We start from the raw sequence: 17,899 nt of genomic DNA on the forward strand, positions 1-17,899 counted from the left end.
GCCGGTCCGCGGCCGCCAATGGGGGTCGGACTCGTTCCCCCACCGCTTCGATTCATCTCCCACCCCCGCTCGCGACCAATGGGGTTGTTTTCTGCGAGGTTTTCGAGATCACGCTGGCATGCGATCAAGTTTGTTCCATTTCAGAGTCGGTGCTCTTTGGGGTAGGGTTGAAAGCTCTCTCTCGGGGGGGTAAAACTCGCTCTCTCGCAACACGGGGCTCCCATGCAAGACCAAGGGTGGTTTTTGAGTCGGATAGTTTCGTTCGTGGTCGTCTGCGCGATGGAAGGGTAAGTGATGTATGTCGTCCGAGTCCCTTTCTTGTCCTTGTGTTTTTTATACATATTTTTTTTTATGTAAAATATTTAAGTATAAGAAAAGAAAATAAAAAAAAATGCCATTTACACATTTTAAACTATTGTAAATTATCAACGGCGGGCGTCAAATTCTTAACTTCATCATTTATTATTCACGTAATTATAACTATAAATAATATGTAGGTGCATAAATTCAATTCAACGATAGTTGTTTACTGGCAAATTTTGATCCATTTTCTCGTATTAATCATGTCGGATGGAAATACATGTATACAATTTTGCGGCGTTATTCTTGCGGTTTTAAAGTTTTCCTGTTTCCGTAGTCCGCCAACAAAGTTTGATATGTTATAATTTTTCTTGCTTGTGTTTCCTTAGAAAAGCACAACACAAAGTCCTCGAATTTTATACTCACGATTTAACGTTTAAAATACAAGAAACATGCAAATCGAAATTTATTGTTTTTTTTTTAATATGTTGGTGGCAAAATTTTGAGAAACACTTGTCGATCGCGAATTTTGATTTTTTTATTTGATTCGTTTTAAATCACTTTAATTAATTCATTTATTTTCGAGACTACTTTCCAAATAGAAAAATTTTTCCCATTCAAGATTTAAGAAGTACGGATTTGCTCAATCCTTGTGTAAACACTGGCTCAATACATTTCAAAGCGGCCTGGAACAGAAATTATAAAAACGGGCGAACCATTCCGTAGTGTTCTAGAACATGAAAAAAGGAAAGTCTTTTAACAATGTAGATTTGGCACAAAATACAGTATTTAATGCTTAACAAAAATTAACTAGCTTGAAATCTGATGGAAAACTAGAATTTTACAACAGAATCGTTTGGCCCACGTCCACGTCTGACGGTCCTCGTTTGTTTATATTGTCAGCTTTATTTTAAGTTTTACTATTTTTCGCATTATCGAAATATCGGCCGAGTAATCTCAAACCATTTCGCAGTGGCTTCCGCGGTTTCTTCCAGTGGCGGCGAGTAAAATGACGCCGATTAATTAACAATTATTAATAAAACGGTCTCGTTCTATGAGGTTAGACGTGGACCAAATAACACAATCATGCCCTTAGGCTATATTGTTTTAGAACTCCAGTGACGAATATTCATTTTTATATAATAAAAAAAATGTAAACCGGTCCCCAGGCAGTCTTTAATAATGCTTTCAGGGGACCGTATAACGCGCGTTTGGGCAACAGCGCGGGCCGTAAATGCCCAATAAAATGTCTAAAATCGGCGCCCGAAATTAAATTCCCGCACGCTAAACTACAGAGCGCGCGTGCCAGGGGCAAATTCAGACCGACCCGCATTAGCATATTTTATCGTTTGTCGCCGTCGCGGGGGTCAATCGGCACGATTATTTCTTGGAACGAGCAAGCGGTGCATCATTTCATCGCGCTGATTAGTTGGATTTCGGACAGATCGCGTTTTTATGTTCTGGGAGACTGAGCAATTGACCTAAATTTCTCAAAAGAAGAAGACGCTGGTCACGGAAACGCAGTTAAGTAATAATTCCCAGTACCGGGCGTGAATTTGCTGATGTAACAATCGACAAATGTCTCTTTGGGTCTTTTGGGCTTCAGCATCGTCGCAACACGTGATAGTCACAGCCGCCGTCGTCACGACATATCGATTGAAATTGGGGCGTCGTGGCGTCGCCGTCGAGATGACGGTCCTGACGCCGGCCGGTCGCGTCGCTTAGCGACGGCGGCGTCCATCGCACGGCTTGTGTCGGCGGTGGTTAACGCGAGAGAAAAACCGGGTCGCCTGACGTACGTCGCTCGCAAATTGGTTAAAATAATTGGGAGATGATCGCAGCCGGCGTGTGTGTCGCAGTGGAAACGCAGGGGGATGGAATAAATGTTGGCGGGGCCTGCGAATTTGTGAATTCCCGGGACTAATACAAATCTTTGCATAATAACAAGGAAAAGCACTACGCGGTAGGATTATTACTACGAAATATTAAATGTTATGAAGGGTTAGAGTTATTAAAAAAAAGGTTTGTCGTTTTCGATAGTACCATAGAATATAAAGTGGCTAGTTTCGGTTGACGGCAATCAAAGAATAGATTTCTTGCCAACACAGCCATCTTTGAAAAATAATACAGGATTTTCGAAAAATGTTATAGTGTTATCTAGAAAAAATGTATATTAATATCTAAACAAACATAAAGTGCACCACAACAAATGTTTTTTGTCCTAATTAATTAGCCTCTTAATACACCAAACAATATTGCCAAATTTCAATAGGATCGAGTAAATATTAATAGATATTAATAAAAAATATTTTCAATTGAACATCTTGCACTTATTTATAAAATGCAGTTTCTAAAATATTTATTTTTTATTGTGCAAATCTTTTTTTCATATTTTTAATATCTAAAATATCTCCGTTTATTTTTTTAACACTATGTAGATTTACAGAAAGCAAAAGTGTAGCTTCAAATCCCTTGGCCAAATTTGGTTGGACATTTAATTGACGTTTGGTTATGACTGCACAGTACAGTAACTAGTATCGCATAATTTAGATTGGAATTATTTGGAATATTGAGGGAATATACGAAACAAAAATGGTGTTTTTCTGTACAAGGCTGTATATTTTTTCTACTCTTACAGAATCGAAATCGAACTCTATCCAGCATGTCCCTATCACTGCGTGTACACATCGTCGACGGCAATGTCACAAAGACGATCGTCTTCAACCCATCCACTACTGTCCACGACGCGTGCAAAATTATCCGCGAGAAATGCTCCGAAGCCGCCGGACAACGTATGTCATTTCTTTTTTTTAACATTTTTATTATTTATTTATTTCGTTGACACAGCCAAAGATTATGGACTATTTCTCACCGACGAAGACAATAAGACGGGGGTATGGTTAGAACCTGCCCGTAACTTGGAGTACTACCTGTTGAGAAACGGCGACGCCGTCGAGTACAGAAAGAAGTTGAGGACGCTGAGGGTCAAAATGCTCGATGGTATGCTAATTTTATCGATATCGCCTTCGTTTCCGTTACACGGCTAAATTTACTCTTTTTGATCCTGCTTTTCTGCACTATCTCAAAAACCGAGCATGAATGGGAATTCCCTCCATTTGCTCGTTGCAGGTACCGTCAAAACTATGCTTGTCGACGACTCTCACATCGTCCAGAACATGATGGTGGTAATATGCGCGAAATTGGGCATAACCAATCACGACGAGTACTCGTTGGTGCTCGAGGACGTTGAGAATCAGGAGAACATCGAGAACCGGAACTACGGCACCCTGACTTTGAAACGAAAGAAGGAGGAGCGCGAGCGCGATGCAAAGATGGAGCAACTACGGAAGAAGCTCCACACGGACGACGAAGTTAACTGGCTGGACCCGTCGAAGACGCTGCGCGAGCAAGGGGTCGACGAGAACGAGACGGTACTGCTGAGGAGAAAGTTTTTCTTCTCCGACCAGAACATCGACTCGAGGGACCCCGTCCAGTTGAATTTGCTCTACGTCCAAGCGAGAGACGCCATCTTGAACGGCACTCATCCGATCACCCAAGACAAGGCGTGCGAATTTGCCGGCATACAGTGCCAGATCCAGTTCGGCGACTACGTGGAAAGCAAACACAAACCCGGATTCCTGGAGTGAGTATTTAAACATAAAGGGACAGAAAAAATGCGAATTGAACTACTACTCGCGCGGATATCTATGAGATCGAACGCCATTCTGAAAGGTCCTCTTTGAGTAGTTCAAATGACTCAGTTGACTTCACACACTCCGTTTAAATTTTCAGTAAACGAAGGTGGAGCTAACGGCAAAGAAACTGAAAACATGTATTCTGTAATTGGATTAGAAAATTGACTGGTGAAAATTTAAAAAATCTATTTGGAGGCAAATTGCAAGTTTCTTATCTGTGAAAGCGAAGTTATAAAAAAAAATAAGAATTGGAAATAAAAGGCTGTATTATTAATATAAGGTAATTTTTATTAGTTATTAAAATGCGTAGTGGGCGTAGTAGTTCAAATCCCCCAAAGAGCAGACCTCAGAGTCAACTGTATTTTTCCAGCTTGAAAGAATTCTTGCCGCAGTCCTACACCAAAATCAAAGGTGTCGAGAAAAAGGTGTTCAATGAGCACAAAAAATGCACAGGCCTGAGTGAGCTCGAGGCCAAAGTTAAGTACACGAAGACGGCGCGGTCGCTGCCGACCTACGGCGTCACGTTTTTCCTCGTCAAAGAAAAGATGAAGGGCAAAAATAAGCTGGTACCGCGACTGCTGGGCGTCACCAAGGACTCTGTTCTCAGGCTGGACGAGAAAACGAAAGAAACATTGCAGACGTGGCCTCTAACTACCGTCAGGAGGTGGGGCGCGAGTCCGAACACTTTTACGCTCGACTTCGGCGACTATTCGGATCAGTACTACTCAGTACAGACGACAGAGGCGGAGCAGATTCAGCAGATCATTGCCGGCTACATAGACATTATTTTGAAGAAGAAACAAGCCAAGGACCATTTCGGCATTGACGGGGACGAAGGTTCGACCATGTTCGAGGAGAGCGTCGCACCTCACAAGTGAGTCCCTCACTACCCGTCACGCCCATTCGCGATAACTACGCCCTCACGGTGTATAACCTTTTCAGGGCGACAATCCTGCAACACGAGACCAGCAAGGTTGGCAAGGTCAACACCGAGTCCCTGGCCAAGCCCGCGGTTATGAGGGCTGCCGACGGTGAGTTATCGCGTCCCTTTTCTTGCTCCCTCTTGTATTAGTAGTTTTTCGTGTTTCGTTTTCCATTTTTTCCTTTGTTTTTTTTTTCCGATTGATTAGGCGAAAAAACGTTCGGTATGGGCGTTATGAGCGGCCCGCAACAAACCACCGTCAGTGGATCCGTGGACGTGGTGCACGCCCCGCCCTCGGTAAGACAGTTTGCATCGCGTTGCCATCTGTTGTCGCGCGTCATTACTAACTTTAGATTATATATACTCAGAAAGATGAGTAACGTACCACAACACTACGTATCTAATTTGTTTTGAAGACCGCATTATCCACTGGTTGTCCGTGATGTTGTTCCCAATACCACTTGGGTGTACCTAAATAAATATAATAAACAATTAATATTGTTTTCGTCCCTGAATGGTATTTCCACTTTACTCGTTACTCGTATGTGGTCTCTGTGTGTATGTTATAGACAACAACCAACAACAGCAATGAATTTTCATAATTGTTACTTATCTATAGGAATATGTAATCTAAGCTATTAACCACCTGTTTATGGGTTCACTCCGAACTACTGACCGCCCCGGTAGGTCAAACGACCCTAGCGGTAGGTTTGAAGCTGATATTTTTTGTCTCAAATTTGTTTCTAACCCTAGGAGATGGGGCCTGTACACAATTACATGGTAGCGCAATAGTGTGACAAAGTACAATACCGCTCTTATTTAGCACAATTTGGAAAAATCGTTTTAACGGGTGTTGCATAAAATCGACAGACATGAAAATTTTTAAAAAAACTTCAATTATACGTGGTGTTTCGTGATACCATGAATATGAAAATATGTTGTTTAAGTGATATATATTTTGTGAAATTATGTATATATAACACTGTATATTTTTTTAAACTTTAATGCTACGTTGCCAACTTATTGATAAGAGTTCAGCGAAGCGCCTAAATAATTATTTCAAAGATGATGTTTTCTACAGTCTTACCAACTTGAAGTTTAAATTGTGTGCGCATGTTATCGTCATATCATCTGCTGCCGCTCTGCCACTTTTGTTGCGTTTCCCTATACTTATCGATTCATGTTTTTCCGTGATATTATTGCTCATTGGGCCTTGAATTTAAAATAAAAGTGGTACCTGTAAGTTTTTAATTTTATTTGGTGAACCAAACATGAAAAAGTGATTAATTATTTATTTTTGATAAATATGCTCTTAAAGAACGATTTACTCGAAATAAATTAGAAATTTTATATAAATTTTTAAAATGCTACTAAGCAATTTTTCAAAGAAACTTCCACAGGCTACTGTAATTCTTTTGGAATCCAGAAGTTTTATTAAAAAAAATGGTACTATGAAATTGGTTGTAAAATAAACCTACTCGAATCCCTTCACAATACACTTCTCGTGAAATCATAACTCCAATTTCAATTCATTGCACCACTCAATTAGACGGTAAATTTGATGCAACTGTGTCGTGGTTATCACTTGTTTTCAGCGATAAAACCAAAATTATTCTTGGTACTAATTTGACGACCGTATTCGGTAACAGTAAAATGCAAATCATGCATGCAAAATATAATCGTTAGATTACTTTCCGATTATATTTTTCAGTATATACAATCGGCGCATTTCGTCTCTACATATTTTAAAAAATACTTAGCTCGAACAACCATCAAGCCCTTTCATTTCTGTGACAGCTTTTTTCCAGCGCGAACTTGTAAACAACTACTGAATTAATTTTCTAACATTTTGAAGCATCCAAAAACTGCTCTGCTATTGTCTGACCAGTCCCAATATCGTTCAATTGACCAGTTCTTAATTGATTGGTCAAATTCGATTAAAATGTTTTAAATAACAATTATAGAGTGTTATCTATCATTATTTAATAATAATATGTATTTCATAATAAATTATTCGGCATTTGTGATGTCCAATTTACCTATAACCCCCATGAAGGAATACGATGCTTAGATTCTGGGAATTCCAATAAAAATGTCCACTCCACTTAGTTTTCAGAACTGTGCCATGGCGATGTAATACAATATAAATAAATATAAATTTCATTGCATTAAAAAAAAAATTGACCGGTCAATTCCACAACCCCAAGTTAATAATAAATTCGTCGTCTGTTCATGCCTTAGGGTAATTGCATTTACCCATTTTTCAATTTTTTCATACAAAATCGTTAGGAACGGAATAAGTTCTTCATATGGAAACGTTGCTATTTTAACCACTAATGACTAACCACACTAATGAAAGAGTGATTAATATGAATATAAATTACCGCTGAATTAACGGGTACGTCACTGTTATGTGTGAATCGACTTCATCCTTATTTATTCGTTCTTTATCGGCTGATGCCCAAATACATACTTATTATTTTATAATGACAAACATGCTTTTCAGCGAATTAAAGCGATTATTAAATTTATTTTAATATTTATTATTATTTAAATTAAAAATGTAAATGTACTACTTTTACTTTATATTCAAGACTAGAGCTAAATGTCAATAGTTTAAGTAAGTAATAAGTTTAAGGACTTTTGTAAATGATAATAAAACAGAATATTACGGAAAAAGTTGAATCGGTAGGTATAGGAAAAGCTTAACATATAGAGAAGCAATAGCGAAAACGATAAATGCGTTAGCGTTAGATACATAGTATTTCATTTAAAAAATAAGAAAAATTACTTTAAAATTCATGGAGTTGACAAGACTTTGGACAACCCCCTGTATGAAATTGTTACTTACGTGTTTTACTTATTAAGTGTCCAAATTGGTGGTTATAGTAGATAATAGGAAATCATGTTTTTTTAATATTTTCAATTTTTTCTTAATAAGTTGGCAAAATCTCATTAAAGCATTTTTTGGAGGATTGGTAATATGCAACGGGTTCTATTTCAAAAATTATATGAGTTTTTGTGTGATTCTTCGTTAATGTACTACTTCACTCCTTCCTTCTTCACATTTTGTAAGCAGAAACTTCAATATAGAAATAGGTCCATTTTTTTTATTAAACAGCTGTCTCAGTTCAAATAAGTCGTCATTTTTTTCTCGCTTAGGAAAAGTATAAAGTTTAGAGCAAAGTATTGGAATGCAGAAAAAAAGAAGATTCTTAGCAGAAAAAAGCAATGCAACACAAGTAAAAAGTCTATCAATTAAAAAAAACGGTTGAAATAGTTCACCTGGCCTGATCTATTTTATTAAACCAACGACCCGTTTGGTTTCATGTCCGCTCTGGTAGTTGAAACGACGCCCTTTTTTCGCCTGCGCAATTTCAGCAACGGCGAATTATTTTTAAATATTTGCCCACAATGAACTAAATAGGTTTTAGTTTCACCTTGACTATAAAAACGAGTCGCCCAACCTACGACAATTAATAAACGTCAGAACCATTTTACTAACTAATCATCTATTTGTTTCATGCCTTGACGCGGAGTAGAAGATACAGTAGGTACATAAATATTCCCGACTAAGATTTAGCCAAAAATAGCCCCCCAAATAATGCAAAATTCTAGCGTCTGGGCCGAGAAACTCCGAAAACCACCTTGTTTAACCCTTGCAGAGCGGCATGCAACAAACAAAAATCACGAACGTGACGAGCGAACCCCAGAGGGCGCTGATTTCCACAATCCAGGCCACCCACACCAAGATCAGGGAAGCGGAGATCGAGCTCGAGAGTAAGGCCCACATCCCTGAGCTCGGCACCGATCCTGCGGCGAAAAAATGGAAACAGGTGACTTTGGATACTAGCAAGCAGAACGTCGGCTCGCAGATCGCCGCAATGAACGCCGCCACCGCTCAGGTACCGCCACCCACTTCTTCGTTATTCTGACATTGGCTCCCTTCATTTTTCCTTCTGGCCTTTGATCCTATTTATCTTTCGCCTAGGTGGTGACATTGACGTCTGCGTCTTACGACGAAGTGGATCACCACGCAGTGGCCGGTGCGATCACCACAATCGGCAGCAACCTTCCGGAGATGACCAAAGACGTAAAAATGATTGCCGCCTTGATGGACGACGGCAACATGGGCGAGAAACTATTGGACGCGACCAGGAAGCTGTGCAGCGCGTTCAGTGACCTGCTCAAAGCGGCGGAACCCGAGTCCAAAGAACCCAGACAGAGTCTGCTGAACGCAGCGTCGCGCGTAGGCGAAGCCAGCACCCAAGTACTTGCTACGATAGGTGAGGACACAGCAGAAAACAAGGAGCTGCAGGACATGCTGCTGTCATTGGCCAAGGCGGTGGCCAACACAACTGCTGCGTTGGTTCTCAAAGCAAAGAACATCGCGGCCACGTGCGAAGATCAGCAGATGCAGAACAGGTAAGGGAGTAATTTAAAAAATCGATTTTCCTAATGTGGTGCCGATAGTAAATAGACCTAATGCAAACATATTGAGATCTGTGCGGTAATTCAAATGCGATTTCTACCGCTCATTTCAGGGTGATTGGGGCCGCGACACAATGCGCGCTCGCCACCTCGCAGTTGGTCGCGTGTGCCAAGGTAGTCGCGCCCACCATCCAATCGCCGGCGTGCCAGGAGCAGCTGACCGGTGCGGTGAGAGAGGTGGCCAAGGCGGTGGAGAAATTGGCGGCTGTATGCAACGAGGCCAGTCGCGACGATGACCTCAATGCACAACTCAAGGAAGCTGCGGCCGCGGTCACCAAGTCCCTCAACGACCTCCTCGACCACATCAAATTGGCGGCAAGTCGCGAACGAGCTAAGGAGTCGGTCCAGGAGCACAGCGTTGAGGAAATTTATACCGCGACGGAGAAGATATCCGCGGCCACCGGGGATCCTAATGAAATGGTAAGGATCTACAGGGAGAAAATCGGTTCTACTAACCTGGAAAAGTCGGATATTTTGCAAATATTAGGTTTGGTTAGTTGACCCGATATATGGGCTTTCCGAATGCCTGCAAAATTGAAGGAAACCTCTCAAAATGGGGTTAAAAGCGTTGTGCTAATTTGACGTGATGCGCGCAGGTGAGACAGGCGAGACGCCTGGGCCAAGCGACTGCACAGCTCATCCAGAGCATCAAGGGCGAGGCGGAGCGGTTGCCCGACTCAGAGATCCAAAGGCGTCTCCTGGCGGCAGCCAAAACGTTAGCCGATGCTACCGCCAAGATGGTCGAGGCGGCCAGACAGTGCGCGAGCCGGCCCCACGATGTCGACTGCCAGGATCAGCTGCGCCGTACCGCCGAAGATCTGCGAGACGTAACCACCGTGGCTGCGACCACGCCCGCTCTGAGAGCCAAACTCGTCGATAGGGTACAGGTGTGCGCGAAAAAAGCTATCTCGTCCGCTACGCAGTGCATAACGGCAGCCCAGGCGAGCCACTCCTACAATCAGAATGCGGCTACGCGCGAGGCGTTGCAACAGGACGCACGGGACGTCGCCGAGCAGGTCCCGCCCCTCGTCGAAGCTATTCGAGCGAACTGCGCAGAGCCCGAAGACGCAAACGCGCAAAGCGAGCTGATGTATGTCGCGGAAGTGTTTCTGCACGTAAGGGCGTTCCCGCCTGTGGTCGGGGTCATCGTACCTCACATTGTCGTATTTGTAGCCCGCGACACATTTCGTGCAGTCATCGAGGGCGGTGTTGCCGACGCTGACAGAGCAGACGATCACCGAGCAGCTGTCTGTCACAAGTCAGAAACTGAACACAGATTTGAATGAGCTAAGGGGCGCGATAGGTCGGGCGAAACCGGCGTGTCAAGGTAAAGGCGGCGGAAAATATGAGTTTTTCCTTTTGGGGAAAATAAGAAAATAAACTTGAAACAATTGCATAATTTTTGAATGCAGGATTGGGCATTAACGCGGCCGCGCAGCTAATCGAGGATCTACAGGAAGAGCTAAGGGAGTTCGAACGCGCGGTCGACTCGCACAGGCTTAAACCACTACCGGGTGATACAACCGAGAAGGGGGCTCATCAGCTCATCGCCAGTAGCAAGATGGTCAACCAAGGGGTAAGTTTTTCCCAAGAAAACCCCACCCGAGACCAAACAATGCTGTAATTTTGTTTTCCCCATTTTTCTCCATTGTTGCTTTGCCCGCTTTGTTTCCCATTTTTTATAAAATTTTCTTATCATTATTATTACTTTGTGTAACATAACTGGGTCCGCTTCAAACGTTCTTACTTACCTACAGGTAGCGCAGCTATTGAGTGCGACCGCCCAGGGTAATGAAATGTACAGCTCGCAGGCGGCCCGCGACACCGCCCACAGCCTGAGGAACTTCACGGGGGCGGTCAGGTGTATTGCCGCGACCAGCGACAACCCGGAACTGCAGCGACGTCTAATTCACTCAGGTAGATTGTCCTAACCAGGCCCATCGTCAAAGTTGATGACCCCTCCGCCCTTTCTAGGCCAAGACGTACTGACTCATTCCGTCAGGCTGTTGGACGAGTCGCAGAGGAGTCTGCATACCGTCGACACTACCCCTGGTCTCCATAAAGCCGCTAAAGACGTCACCGCGGCCCTGCAACAGACTGCCGGTTACTTGCCTGGTCAGAAGGACGTCGACACCGCCATCACTGACATCATTGAGTGGACGTCAAGCGTAGCTTCAGGTCAGTTCCCACGCACCGACAAAACCTACGGGGAACTGCAACAGGAGTTGACGACGGCGGCGGCAAACTTGAACGAGGCCAGCTCCGGTGTGGTTCATTCGGTTCATAGTCCTGTGCAGTTGGCATCGTCTTCTAAGGACTTCTCGTCCGCTTTCCGCGAACTACTCGACGTTTCAATGGAGATGGCAGGTCAGACAGGCGACGCCAACGCCCGCGGGGAGATGGTCAGGTCCTTGAAGGGTGTATCCACGTCATCGAGCGCCTTACTGACCACCGCCAAGTCCTTGTCTGCCGATCCGAACCTGCCCAACGGCAAAAATCAGCTCGCGGCCGCCGCCAGAGCCGTTACCGAGAGCATCAATCACCTGGTGAATGTCTGCACGTCCGCCGCCCCGGGGCAGACAGAGTGCGACAATGCGGTGAGGAAAATCCAGGCGATGAAGTACTTGCTGGACAACCCCAGTGAGCCCGTGAATGACTGTTCATACTTCGAATCGCTGGACAGCGTAATCGAGAAGAGTAAGGTGAGATATTTAAACTACTCTACTCTGCGATTAATTTATTTATTCTAACTATGCCATTCATTTAAATTCAGAAATTTTACATAATGAATCACAAAGCAAAAAACTAAATTTGTTGAAATTTGATTACTTAATCACCAATTGGGTTTAAATGGGTCTCATTTGTTAAATGTAAATTTATAACTCTAAAACAGTAATTCAGAATCTATTACTACCTTTTTATATACAGACTCTTGGAATGTTGGAGAGAACAAGAAATGTACGCTGTTGCCACGAGATTAAATAAAAACCTGTTGGTCCCCCCTCTCACCACCGTGTGGCGGGGAAAGGAAAAGCGGAAGGCGTCTTAGCGTTTGATTGAAGTGAAAGTCATTTCTTTGCCAGAAATCACTCGTTTTTTTTTTTAATTGTAGTATATTTGGCCCGAGAAATTATTGGCAGATTTGCATTTTTGTTTGAAAATAGGCCAATTCTTGCAAACAGCATAATTTTATGTCCCTTATATAACCAAAGGGAACGCCGAGAGTTGGAAATTAATATATATATAAATATATAATATAAACTTTCCGTACAATGGCATTCAAATTATCCAGGAACTTGAGATAAAACTAAGAACAGTTTAGAATATTTTCATGAGAAATGGGTACACAAGTGTTATAAATTACAGATCATGCAGCAGTTTTTACCAGCAAATAATGAGAAACGCGTGGTATTCTGTGAAGAAATGAGCTAATATTTTATTCAACGATGAATCTTCATTTTCGTTACATGGTCGTCAAAATCCGGGTATTCACAAGAGAACTAACACTTTAAGGACTTAGTGTCCGGAAAAGGTCAGCATATGGGCTAGTATTTTAAGAAACCATACTGTTCCCTGTTCATAAAAATCTGGTACCAACAAGATGGTTGCCCTACACATGGTGCTAGGAGGGTTTAGGATTTTCTGAATCCGACGTTTCCTAATCACATAATAAGTGGGCAGGCAACAATCAAATGGCCACCTAGATTCCCAAATTTAGCACCAAATGATTGTTTTCTATACCAGAATAATATTTTTCGTAACCTGTATATAGATGTCGAATATTGTCATATTTATTATTTGATAACGGCACGGTGTTGCCGAAACAGCTGTCATAAACCAATAAATTTGTTTTTCAATTGTGATTAATTTCCGTTTTTTTTTTCAGTGGTTACACCAATTTGTTTGTTTCCTTTACTTCCTTTACAGGAGTCTTTTTTTATTTTTATTTCTCCTTTGGCATTTCTTAAATTGTCTTTTGCTGTGTTACTTATTTTTCTGCCTAGAGGATTTAATTTTTACAATTATTCCGTTTTTATGGCTCAATTAGTTGGCTAGAAGCTCTGTGATTTTTCAGTTGCGTACTTTTATATTTATATATTCCATTTTGTCCTGCGGAGTCATTTCGTATTTTATTTTTTCTTAACCTTACATAACTAGGTTCTGGGCGAAGCTCTGACCGGCATGACCAACAGCGCGCGCAACTCCGAACATGAAAAGTTCACCGAGCACGTAAAGAGTTTCAGCAGTGCTATCTGCTCCCTGGTAGAGACATCGGCACAAACCGGCTACCTGGTAAGTGATCGAACTTCTGCCTCGGACCGACATCCAAAGATCATCTCGTAGGTGGGCGTGTCCGACAGCACCAGCATAGCGGGTCGACCCGGTCTCGTTGACCAAGCGCAATTCGCTCGCGCCTCTCAGGCCATCCGGGGCGGTTGCGAGGCGCTCTCGTCCCCTACCAGTCCTCAGAAACGTGTTCTGGAAGCTGCTACCCTTATCGCGAAACACACGAGCGCCCTCTGCAACTCGTGCCGCGTGGCCAGCTCGAAAACGACCAATCCCGTCGCGAAAAGACAGTTCGTGCAGAGCGCAAAGGCTGTCGCCAACTCGACTGCCGCTCTAGTCAAGGAGATCAAGGCCCTAGACGCCGACTACTCGGAAGGGAACAGAAGACGATGCGCAGAGGCCACCAGGCCGTTGCTGGGTGAGTGGATTTTTTGTTTCCTTTATTTTCCGTCCAGTCCGTCGCATTTTTTGCCTTGTATGGTGTGTCCCAATTTTGACAGTTCTCCCTCATTAATAAAATTGACGTACTGCATCTTTCGTGAAACAACGCTGCTTCTTTATGGAATAAATTATTTAATTATTTTTGTTGGTAGGCCATAGAAAATGCAGACTTTTTTACATAAATCACATAATTTATTACAAAAAGTTAATTACGTCTTGTGGGGCTTGTGGTGCTCTCTTCAATGCAAGGTTTTGGGACATGCCTTCACTAACACAATAATAATTACTTGGTTGGCTCTATATGATTGTTGTGGAATTGACCCGTCAAACATTTTTATGTCACTTGACTGAAATAATTTTAAAAATGCAATGAAATTTATATTTATTTAAATTGTGCGTTACGTCGCCATCGCGTGTTCCGAGAACTAAATGGAGTAGATATTTTTATGCTTATTATTATTAAATATTGATACGATAGCACTCTACAATTGTTATTTAAGACTTTTTGATCGAATTTGACTAGTCAATTAAGAAGTGGTAGGAACAGGAGCCAGAAATTAAATGAATAATTACGAAATGAACGTCTTTTTTCCACTTACTCATGATGAAATGGAACAACTAATAGGGCATGCCTGCGGGGAAGAAAAAACAAGTCGCATACACTCGCCTGCCGGATGAACGTGTATAATAAAGCTCACAGGATCTGGTTTGAAAGTAACAACACAGGAAGCCAAAAATTATGATAGATGGCGTCTCAATGTCGCACAAGTTATACGCCGACTATATCTAATAAAAGACAAAATGGTCACCACACGTTTTTAACAACGTTGGATTTTGATGGTGATGACTCATAAAAAAAATTAAGATATGTGTTGTGCATTAGAAATTCCTAACAAAACTAAATTATTAAAGAAAAATAGGATGTCGCATTAGAAAAAAAAACAAGTGTTTGTATATCAACATTTGTGAGTTTTAGAAAAAACTCATTACGCCACTGGATCTTACGTAAAAAAAAATTCTATCAATACCAGTTTTCATCTTTTCAATGTTAAGGCAGGCATAACCGAACTACAAAAGGAGTTTACGAGTGCATTTTTTTTACATCACACTGTATGTAAACCTATAAGGTAAAAAGTAGCCTAGCTTTATTAATTTTTTATATTATGAATGTGTTTTTTTTTTATTTGTTTTCTCTGGAGCATTATATTATTTTCGTAGACGCGGTGGAGGATCTGTGTGTGTACGCTAGCTCGAGCGAATTCGTCACGATTCCGGCCAAAATATCGGCACAGGCGCGCGATTCCCAACGGCCAATACTCGAATCTGGTCGACGGTTAATAGACAGTTCGTCGTCGGTGATCGGGACGGCGAAGAATCTGATCGTGATGCCGAGGGACCCATCGACTTGGCAACAGTTCGCCAGCTGCTCCAAGAACGTTTCGGACACCATGAAACAGCTGGTTGTCAATATTCGGTAAACATAACAAATTTTTAGTTGACACAAAAAAGACAGAAGTGCAAGTTTATAGTGAATATTAGTCTAAACAAAGTTCATTACATATTTTGTCTCTGCACAACTCAAAAACGAGGTGTATAAGTCAACGGGAGTTTTGGTTAGCAAGAACATGAAAAAAGATTTAAATTTGCGAACTTTTCTTCCCAAGGGACAAAGCACCGGGAGGAAACGAGTGCGAGAACGCCGCTCAAATCCTAACCAACCACTTGCGTACGCTGGACGCCGCCTACATGGACGCGGTCTCCCAATCGCTCCAACCGCGCAAGACCGCTACGTTGCCGGCTTTCAGTCAGCAGGTTCAGCGATCGGCCGCAGGGCTGACCGACACGATCGAACCGCTGCGACACGCGGCCAAGTTCGAAGCGGAAAACATCGGCCACACGGTCAATCAGATGGTGCAGTACTTCGAGCCGCTGGTCCAGGGTGCGATCGGAGCCGCCTCCAACATGACCAACTCCAAGCAGCAGGAACAGTTGCTGAACCAGGCCAAGTCGGTCACCGAATCCGCCTTGCAGTTTATCTACGCGACGAAGGACTGCGGCGGTAACCCCAAGGTGAGTGGACGGTCGAAAATTTTGCCGGGTCATTTGATTTTCTTTAGAGTTTGGCAGCAACATATATCGTATGTTCTTTTTTGTCATGAATCCACACTGTCGATCAACACAGAGGGTTGTTTTACATCGCAGGCGTCATCTCGCGAAAATTTTTATTTTATAAAATTTATATAAGCTCTGTGAACCAGCCGCGCTTGTCCTTCTTTTCTGTAACGTGAACTACCTTTTCCTTGTTAGGCGGTCAACATCCACCCGGACATCGACGACTGCGCGGACATCACTAAAGTGGCGCTCCAAGACCTGGTGCAGTCGCTCGAGATCATCTCGACACAGAGCGGTATCGTGTCCGGTGTGGTAGAGAACCTGACCCGCGCGATGACCCGCCTCTCCGACCATCGCGCGTCACTCATCATGTCCGACAGCGACGGCTATGTCGACTATCAGACGCGTATGGTGGAGTGCGCGAAAGATATCGCGAAGATCTCGGGCGAGATGGCAACAAAGGCGGCGACCGACACTCAGCAGCTCGCACCCCTTTCTGCGCAGCTTTCGCACAGCTACGCGCAGCTCGCTAGCGACAGTATAGGGGCGGCGGCCGCCGCCACCAATGGCGAAGTCGGCACCCGGCTCAAAGAAGTCGTGCAACAGTTGGGCGGAGCTTGCGTAGAGCTGGTCCAGGTGGGAGGACAGTGTCTCGTCGCCAAGGACGACATCATCCTAAGAGAGGTGGGCGAGTGTTCGCGAAACGTCGCTGAGAAAGTGTCCAGGGTGTTGGCGACGTTGCAATCGGGTTCGAGAGGTGAGTGCGGAGGACTAAAACAGAAAGTTTGTATTGACGGACGGATGTGGGCGTGGTCAGGTACTCAGGCATGCATCAATGCCGCGTCAACAGTGTCAGGTATTATCGGTGACCTGGAGACGACCATCATGTTCGCCACTGCCGGCAACCTGAACCCAGAGAACGAGAATGAATCTTTCGCCGATCACAGAGAGAACATCCTGAAAACGGCCAAGGCGCTCGTCGAAGATACGAAGACTTTGGTCGCAGGAGCCGCGTCGTCGCAGGAGCAGCTTGCGGTTGCTGCACAGAATTCGGTTGCGACAATCGGTGAGCGAGTTTTTCTTTTCTGATTCTTCGTAGGCATAGGCTAAGGAAGCACACTCAAAAGTTTTAACATATTTCGTTGCGAAAGAGGTGCACACCCGTTTTTTATGGCTACTCTTATTCGACTTGTTTTATTAACCGATCGTCGGTAATACCCTACGTAGAAAATATTGCTAGCTACCTAGTATTTCGAAATACAATGTACAGAGTGACCGTTATTATTGGATAACGTATTTTCAGAATCTGTTTAATGTGTCAAAAAAAACTTGGAGTCAAAAGTTGTTTGGATTTATTTATACAGCGCGTTTATATGTTCGTGGGCAAGTTACAATTTTCCTATTATTTTTTTTATTTAATTTGATTTTTCGAATTTCTTAAAACTTTCTAAACATATTTCATATATAAAGTATATAGTGTTTTGCGCCTTCAAGCGCCAGTTTGACAAATATTTCAAAATAAGTTAAAAAAAAAGATAAGATAAACTCAGTACACACCATGTATAATGGACTTGATTATTTTTGTTAAATTTTATTTTCAAAAGCTTTTTTTTTTTAAATTTTGATATAATAAACAATACTTTTTAGCATT

General features: G+C 42.8%; 1 protein-coding gene across 8 annotated transcripts in view; it reads left to right on the top strand.

Moving 5' to 3' along the window:
• Positions 1 to 17,899, top strand: part of LOC132708411 (talin-1) — a 38,394-nt gene that overhangs the window by 13,012 nt on the left and 7,483 nt on the right. For 4 of the 8 annotated variants that reach the window (XM_060680732.1, XM_060680737.1, XM_060680740.1 and 1 more), the window contains exons 2-21: positions 2,939 to 3,092; positions 3,148 to 3,300; positions 3,430 to 3,943; positions 4,366 to 4,869; positions 4,938 to 5,026; positions 5,126 to 5,214; positions 8,583 to 8,822; positions 8,909 to 9,342; positions 9,462 to 9,828; positions 10,005 to 10,523; positions 10,582 to 10,735; positions 10,821 to 10,984; positions 11,166 to 11,325; positions 11,383 to 12,110; positions 13,567 to 13,701; positions 13,753 to 14,113; positions 15,355 to 15,610; positions 15,801 to 16,206; positions 16,444 to 17,005; positions 17,066 to 17,314. In XM_060680732.1, the coding sequence (XP_060536715.1) occupies positions 2,939 to 3,092; positions 3,148 to 3,300; positions 3,430 to 3,943; positions 4,366 to 4,869; positions 4,938 to 5,026; positions 5,126 to 5,214; positions 8,583 to 8,822; positions 8,909 to 9,342; positions 9,462 to 9,828; positions 10,005 to 10,523; positions 10,582 to 10,735; positions 10,821 to 10,984; positions 11,166 to 11,325; positions 11,383 to 12,110; positions 13,567 to 13,701; positions 13,753 to 14,113; positions 15,355 to 15,610; positions 15,801 to 16,206; positions 16,444 to 17,005; positions 17,066 to 17,314 (6,238 nt within the window). Of the gene's footprint in view, positions 1 to 190; positions 288 to 1,664; positions 2,264 to 2,938; positions 3,093 to 3,147; positions 3,301 to 3,429; positions 3,944 to 4,365; positions 4,870 to 4,937; positions 5,027 to 5,125; positions 5,215 to 7,703; positions 8,472 to 8,582; positions 8,823 to 8,908; positions 9,343 to 9,461; positions 9,829 to 10,004; positions 10,524 to 10,581; positions 10,736 to 10,820; positions 10,985 to 11,165; positions 11,326 to 11,382; positions 12,111 to 13,566; positions 13,702 to 13,752; positions 14,114 to 15,354; positions 15,611 to 15,800; positions 16,207 to 16,443; positions 17,006 to 17,065; positions 17,315 to 17,899 lie in introns of those variants that run through there. The other 4 variants (XM_060680735.1, XM_060680733.1, XM_060680738.1 and 1 more) reach the window with 4 other exon arrangements.

The sequence above is a fragment of the Cylas formicarius genome, unplaced genomic scaffold (assembly GCF_029955315.1).
Source record: "Cylas formicarius isolate icCylForm1 unplaced genomic scaffold, icCylForm1.1 PGA_scaffold_10__41_contigs__length_53128322, whole genome shotgun sequence".
Lineage (NCBI taxonomy): Eukaryota > Metazoa > Arthropoda > Insecta > Coleoptera > Brentidae > Cylas > Cylas formicarius.